Raw genomic sequence first — 8,996 nt, 5'->3', positions numbered from 1 at the left:
GAGTTAAAAAAAAAAAAAAAAAAAAAAAAGCCATATCACAATATTCTAATTTTCTGAGACAGTCCTGTATATGGTTTAACAGGCCACTTCTGAATGTAAATGTCAGTTTTAAATAATTGTTGCTGTCAGTCCAAAAAAACAAAAGAAAAACAAAATACACCCATTTCTCTAGTGCTGTTTCTCTGCTTTTTACTAATGATAATAGGAACATCACTGGGATAACAGAAAGCGTCAAAAATGTTGTCTTTTTTTTTATTTCTGAAAATACTCAACAGTTTACAGTGAATAGAACGTTAACCCTGTTCGTCTATGGTCAATGCTTGATTATGTTTCTTTTCCACAGGCAAACATAGGTTATTTTTTTTCTTTTTGCACCACAAAATCCCATGATCAGCATTGTGTTGAATGTCATGTATTAAATAAAAGACATTCCATTTGGAGCTGCATCAATCAACCCGTAAAATGCAGACAATACATGTAAAAATTGTATTCTTTGTAGCACCATTTGAGTCATCGCCTCAATAAAGTCCACTCAGATACATTCAGAAAGGCACTTTGACACATATTTACATTTGAAAAATGCTGCATGGTATGAAAAAAAAAAAAGCTGCATGGATGAAAAGCTATCACACATTGTTACACTCGCTCCTCTGGTTGGTCACGTTCAACGGTTGGCTCAAGCAGTCCGAATGAATGTTTTTAAGATTGCGGGATAGAAAATTACTAATGTCAATATTGTCCATTGTTATTAATGGTGACAATTTAAAACAGACTTTTATGCAATTTCATACAATTAAACATGACAAATAACAGTACCACCAGACATTGACCCTCACTTAGTAGTTTCTGATCACTCGTAAATGACGTTGCACTTTCCATTCACATTTCTCTGGTCAGGCATATCAGCGGTGACAATGTCAAGTTCTTCAGTCTTTACGGGATTTATAAGTCACATATGGGTATAGACCTCAGAATCTGACTGCATCCTCTTCATGATATGCTATATGTTGAAGTGTCTTTGGAAGACATCATGCACCCGAGGCTCGGGTTTCTGGGGTGTTGCCTTTGGTTTCAAAGTATCGAGAGGTCACATGTGAAGCAGCAGATGCTCAGTAGGGAAACGCCGAGATTGAAACGTAGATGATGAAGATGCTCTGGTACGTAACACGGCCCTGCTGCGAAATGGCGGCGGCCCGCACCTTGAGCCGCACCAGTTCCGGTCTGTCCAGAAGCCGCAGTGTGTAGATGATTCCCCGGCCTGCTTCGTCCTTGATGCCAAAAGCTTTCCCCATCACACCCGTCTCGGATTCTTGCTCGAGTATGACGAAGGACGTGCGTTCTTGCAGAATGCCTGACTCGGAGAAAGCGGACAGCCGCACGACGTTGTGATTCGCTGCTATGCCCGAGGGAAGCGTGAGCAGTTTGTACTGCAGGAGCAGAGGAGAGCCTCCTGTGGAACAGTCCAGACCGCATGGCTTGAAGCAGGTCCTTTCAAAGAATCCAGAGAGGAGAGGGACATGTTGAGGCATTGGAATGCTTTTGCAATAAAATCTCAATTATAGATGGTCGTATCACAATGTGTGTTTTGGTTTGGACTTACCCCGGGCTTCTTCCACGCTGGTAGGATGCAGGACAGGGAGTGTCCAGACACTGATATCCTCCTCGGGTGTTAAAACACATCTGATTGTGGCCACATTGAACGCCTTGCTCTAAACACTCGTCAGTGTCTAGAGAGAGGAAGAAAGCTTAATTTGTTGTAATTGTGATGAAAGATCACAAACGGATTTCCTGCTACCTTTACAGTTCCTGCCATTGGCTAGCAGCTGGTAGCCTGGAGGACATAGACAGCGGAAGCTGCCAATGCTGTTTCGACATTCATGTTGGCAGGGTTGCCTGAGCAGACACTCATCCACATCTATACAAATGACAAGACAATATCGTGAGTGTTGATTTTCTTGTAAATGTTCTCCGGTTGTATTCGTGTAATTGAACCGATTAGTCAATGTTTGTTGAGCAGCAAAATATCCGTCTGACATGGTGACAGTCTCCATACATCTACGTAGGTCCTACAATATAATACTATGGTTTTGGTTTAGATGGTTTTGGAGACCATAGCAGTGACTTTCTGATTGCCACTAGTCTTAAAAATTCATACCAGCGGTACCGCGAGACTGTGAGGAACAAAGAGCAGCGGCGTGAGTTGAAGTTTCATCTTTTTTGCTAAAATATAATAATAATAATAATAATATACAACTGTGTGCTAACAAGAACTATTTTCATCATAGGAGTTGACCATATTTTGATTTCCATAAGGTGAACGCTCAGGCTCAAGATTAAATGATACTCAAAGATGACTATTTTAACATATAGTACGTACAACTGTAGCAGTTGTATTTGGCTCATTCAACTTCAACTACAGCAACTACAAAGACAGGTGAATGAACGGGAGCGGATGCATTTTAATTTTCACAAGGCATTCTTTGGCCCTTCTATGTTTAAAATCCACGCTAATGGTTAACGTAATACGCTTGTGAACCCAGTCAATATGCGCGCGTGCATTAGCAAGTAAGTGCCTCAGTATTAAGTGTTATTAGAAATTGTAGGTTGTTTATATGCATTGCTGTTATGTACAAAAGCACAATTTATTTATTTATTTATTTTTTATGAGCTCATTTTTTTACAATATCGTGATAATTCTCGTATCGTGACCTTTATAATGTGATAATATCGTATCGTGACGTTTGGATCTCGTTACATCCCTACTGGCGTTTCGACGCAAGCTCACCAACGCATTTGCCGTCTCTGCTGGTGTATCCTCCGGGGCAGCTCTGCCTGGTAATTCGAGACACGCCGTGAGGACGGGAAAAAATCGGCCTGCCAAGGGTTGACACCAGCTGCGGCCGAAGTCTGGCTCTGACTCTGGTTCCGTTCGTGAAGACGTGTCCTCTCTCCAGGCCTGCGCATGAGCGTTCATCCCCGAGCAGCACAGTTCCGGGTGGGCACAAACACCGGAAGCTGCCGGGCACATTGCGGCACTGATGGACGCACGGGCTTGGCGTCTGCAGGCATTCATCCACGTCTGGATGTATACAAGACAGGAATGACTACAAAGGCACATCACTCAAATACTTGAAAGAGAAAGCAACGTCCTACCCAAACATGGCAGACCAACTCCTTGAGAACGATACCCTCTGGGACATATGCACCCGTAACCACCAACTGTGTTCTGACAGATCTGAGAGTAGCGACACATGTGACTTCCATCTTGACACTCGTCAATATCTGAAAAACAATCGAGAAAAGGACCGACAACTTTGTAAAAATACGACAAGTGAGAGTGTTCAAACTTACAGCTACACGATTTACAAACCTGATGCAAACTAGCGGCATGCCGGCTACACCCTCCTGAGGTGTAAACACGAGCCACATCAGAGGTTACGACTCCAAATGTAACGTGGCGAGCGGAACTACTTGTTTGAAATGTGGCTTTATATTTAGTCTGTTTCTGTGAAATCTGCGCAACAAATTATAGCATTCACGAAAGGTCCTTGCTGACTTTATGGAGGCAAAGCAACGGCTACGTGCTGCCGCTAAGCGATGCAGCAGATTTCCTGTGAAATCGGACTCAGTTACACAATATAAAACGCAATGCCAACGGGATCGTCCTCATCTTTACCCACTCAAGGGGAAAAAAAAAAAAAAAAAGTGTTTCCAAATTTTCCTGGAGCTTTCAACGATAATCTTACATAATCTGTCGAGTAGAAAACTGGAATGGACGTGGACATTCTTGAGAAGGAATGAAGTGAGGATGAACAGACACTAACCAGAGCACACTCCACTTTCTGCCGTGGTCATGCCAGCAGGACAGCTGTCGAAACACTGGTAGCCTCCGTCAGTGTTCTGACACTGCTGGTGAGCTGGGCACACGTTCCTCAGGCATTCATTGATGTCTATTTAAAACCAAAAAAAAATGAAATCATTCAAATTAAAGGCTACCAGTATCCCGGCGTGTTGTGTGTTATAAAAGAAGCATTTTGTGTCGAAACGGCTGACCGATGCATTTGTGTCCTGACAGCTGGTAGCCAGGGTGGCAGATGCAGCGGTAGGAACCCAAAGTGTTAAGACACTGATGTTGACACGGTGACAGGGTGGACTCGCGGCACTCGTCCACATCTGAAACACAAAATTGGGCATCCGTATTCGGCAATCAGTCTACTGTGTTTTAGTTTTTAGTTTATTGATTATGTTTCATGACCACACCATTTCCCTTAGGGATGGGATCGATCTATTAGGGCTGGGTATTGTCAACAACCTCATGATACGATACGTATCACGATACATATGTATCCAAATACTTGATCTTTAAGGCAATATGTATCCCAATATTTTACATAAATCTATTTGCATTTTTAATTCTAACAGTCATATGTATACCTAAGTGATATGTTTATTACGCTGGATGGCAAAAATATTTTTGTTAGCAGCTCTTCTGGTTTACCACCAAGCGAGCAACCTTGCTTTAACTGCCTATTTAAAATTAATGAGCAATATCGATTATGATGCCTGCATATCGGTACGTGTATTGTAATGAGGCCCACAAGTAATGGATTGCAATATTGATTTTTTGAGCTTATCTATCTATCCATCCATCCATCCAGGGTTTATTTGTTCTCTCTACTCTTTTTCATCTAGGCATTGAATGGATACATCAAATAGTGAACGTGGATTTAAAAAAAATCCAAATAAAAAAAGGGTGGGGGACTCGCCTTCGCAGCTGTTTCCTGTAATGCTGGGCTTAAATCCTGCTCCACACTTGACTTGGCAGCGGTAAGTGCCCACTGTGTTGACACACTGCTGGTTGTAGTGGCACATGTGTGAGCTCTGGGCACATTCATCAATATCTGTTGATGTGTAAAGATAGCAATTTTAAGATGTATTGCATAAAATAGCACCTATCAACCCAATCAGTGCTTACTAAAAGAATATTGTGTGTGTCTTTTTTTTTGCACCTTGGCATGTGTTGGTCTCCGGGGAGATGGTAAAGCCGGAAGGGCAGACGCAGGAAAATCCTCCCATGATGTTGTTACATGAGTGAGAGCAGGGAGACTGAAGGGCACATTCGTCTTCATCTAATCATAACCACACGTTCAATTACAATAATAAAGTGGCACAATGATATGTGTTTAACGTTAAGTATTGCCAAACCATAAAGGAGGCGGAGGCCACCTACCGGCACAGTATGAGGTTGTGTCGAGGACAAATCCTTTCGGGCAGGTTTCTTCATGACCTTCTGCAAACAGAAGCGTTCACTGTGAATATCTTTTTCCCTTTTAAACATAAAAAATAAAATAAATCCTTTCCTCTTACCTGGTATGAGAAGGCTGGCAGTGAAGTGGAAGTCCAGCATAAGCGTAAGCATATTGTAGACACTCTTGATTTGGGAAACCTTCAACAGCTGGAGCAGCGGGCCCTGACGATCGTCCTCACCCTCGTAAATAATGGTGTGATTGCAGCGCAGCACCATGGGGGCGCCTCCCCTCCGGTGGGTCTGCGATGACCACGAGTACATCTGTCCTCGGCCCGTCTGCACGTAAGACTCATCAAACTCCTACAGGACCGCAATATTCCATTTTAGAAATGGGGAAAACTGCTGAAAATCCTCTGATGACAAGTTGTGAACACACCTGGAGGCTCACGTGAGAGGTTGTCAATGAAGGAGGCACAAATCCATTGATTACGACGTCAATCAGTAAAACTCCCTCGGAATCCAGTCCTCTGGCCACGTGGGTGAGACGAAGGACCTCGCCTGGTTGAAGGGATTACAAACCATATTCAAATATTTGACACAGTCAGTTTAGTGGAGTCAGTGACGCCATCTTGTGGTTGTTTTGACGAGACACTTTTGTCAGTTGGTGCAATTCAAATAGAAGAACAAACCTGAATCAAATTCCAGCTGAGACTCCTGCCTGAACTGGCCATTTGTGAAGGCGTAGCCGTTCCTTGTGGGCGCTCTCTGAAGCACCGTGGTCCAGTAGATCGGCGCAAAAACAGAAACCAGCACCCGCAGCAAGGGACCTACCACATGACCATCAAATCAATGAACTGGATGACAGCAGGAGTAGAATGTACACGAGAGCATTATGTTCCCCAAAATAAAGATGTCCCTTGTGGTGCTGTCCACCACTTTTTTTCTGCACTATTTGAGGTGACCACTAACCCACACTTGGCGGAATGTTGTCAAGATGGGCCTGCAAAGTGCTGCCGCCTTCCTCTTCGTTATCTGTGATGTTGGCCTCCAGGAAGGACACTCCGAACTCCCGCTCGTTGACCATGCCTATTAGGCTGCCTCGGGTCTTGCGGGGGGCTTCACCTTTCATCAGAAAAAAAAAATAAAAAATCATCAGTGCTATATGGGTATAAGGATAAAGAGAAAGACAATGGAAGCTAACAAATGTCCCATTGTGTCTACAGTGATGAAATGCCATGTGTGAAAATACAATTGATGTGTTTTCTTCCATCGTGGAAGCTTGGGTGGGGAAAAAATAAATACAAAATCCGGGCTCAAAATAGCTTCACTCATGAGCGTCATGGTACGCAAATAGTTGGAGGGGTAGAGAGGGGCCCGCGGCATATACTAAAAATGAAATTGCTATTAAATTTGCCTGAACTGCTTTTCTACATTTCACAATTAACTATTTTTAATTAAACACATTAACATTTCTTTCTGTAACACTGTAGCGAATAAAGATGATTCATTTTTATAAGCAAAAATGGTTTCCGCCACGTTGTGAATTTATCACATAAATAATTCACAAGCAACTGCTTTAATAAAAATGGTCAGCTTATGACATGTTGCTATTTTGGTTCTGAATGATTGCATCACAGCAAACGCCAGTGTTAATTTAACACTTAAAGAGTTACATTTAAATTGTGACCAAGTGTAGTTGAATTGGTGTTAAAGCAACTCCATCCACAGTGTTAACATTTCATTGTAAAAATAACTAAAAACTGACTAAAAAATGCACATTGTTACCACAATTTAACACGAAAAATTAACTAACTCTAGAGTGAACATGATTCCCAGCATTGTTGATTCTACTGTGTATAGATTGGATTCGGCTGCTGTTCACTGTAGGGGTTTTACAGGGTTTGGACCACCCCAAAATCTTGTCAAATCCAAAACTGCTTGCCTTATAGAAAGCTGTTCAGGTAGCAGTTAAAAAAAAACACTGTAATATAAAAATGAGTTTGGTGTGCTTGATACATGAAACTCAAGTAAATCTATAAGTAGAGTTTTGTACCAACTGTACATAACGAGGACAAATATAGTATTTTGGTTTAACCTGGACAAAGTCCGGCTTGACATTTCCTGGAGTCGATATTTGGTCCGCTGCATGATCGTCCACCATTAGCTGGTTCTGGGTTGTTGCAAAGTCGACTGCGCTCTTGGAAACCTTGACCACATATGCTACTACAGGGACCCCAGTCCTGCCAGGCGGAGTAGCCTCCATTAACTAAGACATAGGGACAAAATGATTGTAGCCATTTTTCATAAAAAGCAGTCACAAGTGATGTCATGACTTCACCAAAACTCACTCTGAACCTTGAGCGTAATAGTCCGTTCAGCTGAGCCCGCTTCACTCTCCGCCACACATTCATAATCCCCTTCATCTGCAGCCTGTAGATTCACATGACGGACATTACGATGAGCTGCCATATAAAAACAAACCATCAAGACCAAACTGAGTCTTTAAAGTGGAAGTCAACCTGAAACAGTTGTTGACAATAATAATGTGTTATGTGTGACCTCACTAGTCTAAGCATGACATTCGGATTAATATCACATTTTTGGAATATGAGTTAGGAAGCAAAATCCAGCCATTTGTATTCATCACAGGGGGGCGGCCATTTTGACACTTTCTTGCGACTTAAGATGACATCACAGTACCTGCTTTCTGAAGCTGCGCTGTTATTGGTTACCGGAGACCTGTGTAACATTGATGTCATCCTCGGTCGACAGCAGGTGACAAAATGGCCGCCCTCTGACATGGATTGCAAACGACTGGCTTTTGCTGCTTAACTCATATTCCACCAATGCAATATTAACCACAATACCATATTTAGATTAGTGGGGCTAGAACATATTATTGTCTTTTTTTTCGGTTGATTTCCTTCGACAACGCTTATTTTGTTCAGAGTCCTGGGTGCACTTGAGCCTACGCCAGCTGACGGGGTGAGAGATGGTCATTCACAAGGCATAAACAACCATCCATAATCATGGACGCAAATATCAATATCAAGTCAACTAAGCATATTACGAACTGACAATATATGGACAAGGATGTAACACGATGGCACTGTTGTGAATTTGTGAGTTTATGTGACTAGCAAAATGTTGTGGAACCACATCGAAGAATATCTCACACAAAGTGCACTGTGGGAAGAACGGTCATCTGTCTGTGAGAATCGCAGCTGCAGGCTACGCAATTACAGCAGCAGCAGCTCAACGACATAACGACGTTAGAGGGCCAGAATCTGGGAACATCTAGTTCTCCGTCGACCTCCTCCCTGTTGTTAATGCTGTTAGTTTCTAACTGAAGTGCCTCCAATCAGATTGCGGCGGGAGCAGGACGCCGCCAGAGACGATCGTCAGCAACACAGACGAAGTACGGATGGCATGAATGTGCCTCTTTTCGCAAAAAATGACCTCTTCGAGTTCACTCAAAAAAGCGACACGATTCAAACTTGAATCAAATGTGCAAACTTTGTATTTACATTGACGCTGTAAATGATTAATGATCCATTGTGAAGCGTCTGCATGCGGACGGAGCGGTGCAGAGGTTTTCCATTTCGGAGCCAGCGGAGGACGGGGTTGGGGTCTCCGTGGACTGGACAGTCGAGCACAGCGGAGGCGCCTTGAATGACCGTTTGAGACATGTGGGCTTCGCCCTTCAGCACAGGAGGCTCTAAGAAAGCGGGCACACGGTATCAAGTTG

The 8,996-nt window shown here is 43.0% G+C and overlaps 1 protein-coding gene across 1 annotated transcript in view; it reads right to left on the bottom strand.

Moving 5' to 3' along the window:
- Nucleotides 1-234: 234 nt before the first annotated feature.
- The window catches only part of hmcn2 (hemicentin 2), a 49,329-nt gene continuing 40,567 nt past the window's right edge, over nt 235-8,996 (bottom strand). Inside the window, exons 65-81 of the mRNA XM_077521432.1 lie at nt 8,776-8,966; nt 7,597-7,678; nt 7,344-7,514; nt 6,218-6,370; nt 5,938-6,075; nt 5,685-5,806; nt 5,368-5,608; nt 5,231-5,290; nt 5,010-5,129; nt 4,767-4,901; nt 4,054-4,173; nt 3,825-3,950; nt 3,154-3,282; nt 2,786-3,079; nt 1,796-1,915; nt 1,601-1,727; nt 235-1,488 (exon numbers count right to left, since the gene is read on the bottom strand). Of these exons, the coding sequence (XP_077377558.1) occupies nt 1,110-1,488; nt 1,601-1,727; nt 1,796-1,915; nt 2,786-3,079; nt 3,154-3,282; nt 3,825-3,950; nt 4,054-4,173; nt 4,767-4,901; nt 5,010-5,129; nt 5,231-5,290; nt 5,368-5,608; nt 5,685-5,806; nt 5,938-6,075; nt 6,218-6,370; nt 7,344-7,514; nt 7,597-7,678; nt 8,776-8,966 (2,708 nt within the window). The 3' untranslated portion in view covers nt 235-1,109. The remainder of the gene's footprint in view (nt 1,489-1,600; nt 1,728-1,795; nt 1,916-2,785; nt 3,080-3,153; nt 3,283-3,824; nt 3,951-4,053; nt 4,174-4,766; nt 4,902-5,009; nt 5,130-5,230; nt 5,291-5,367; nt 5,609-5,684; nt 5,807-5,937; nt 6,076-6,217; nt 6,371-7,343; nt 7,515-7,596; nt 7,679-8,775; nt 8,967-8,996) is intronic.

Source organism: Festucalex cinctus, chromosome 5, assembly GCF_051991245.1.
Source record: "Festucalex cinctus isolate MCC-2025b chromosome 5, RoL_Fcin_1.0, whole genome shotgun sequence".
NCBI lineage: Eukaryota > Metazoa > Chordata > Actinopteri > Syngnathiformes > Syngnathidae > Festucalex > Festucalex cinctus.
This window is presented reverse-complemented; position numbering and strand designations above follow the sequence as displayed.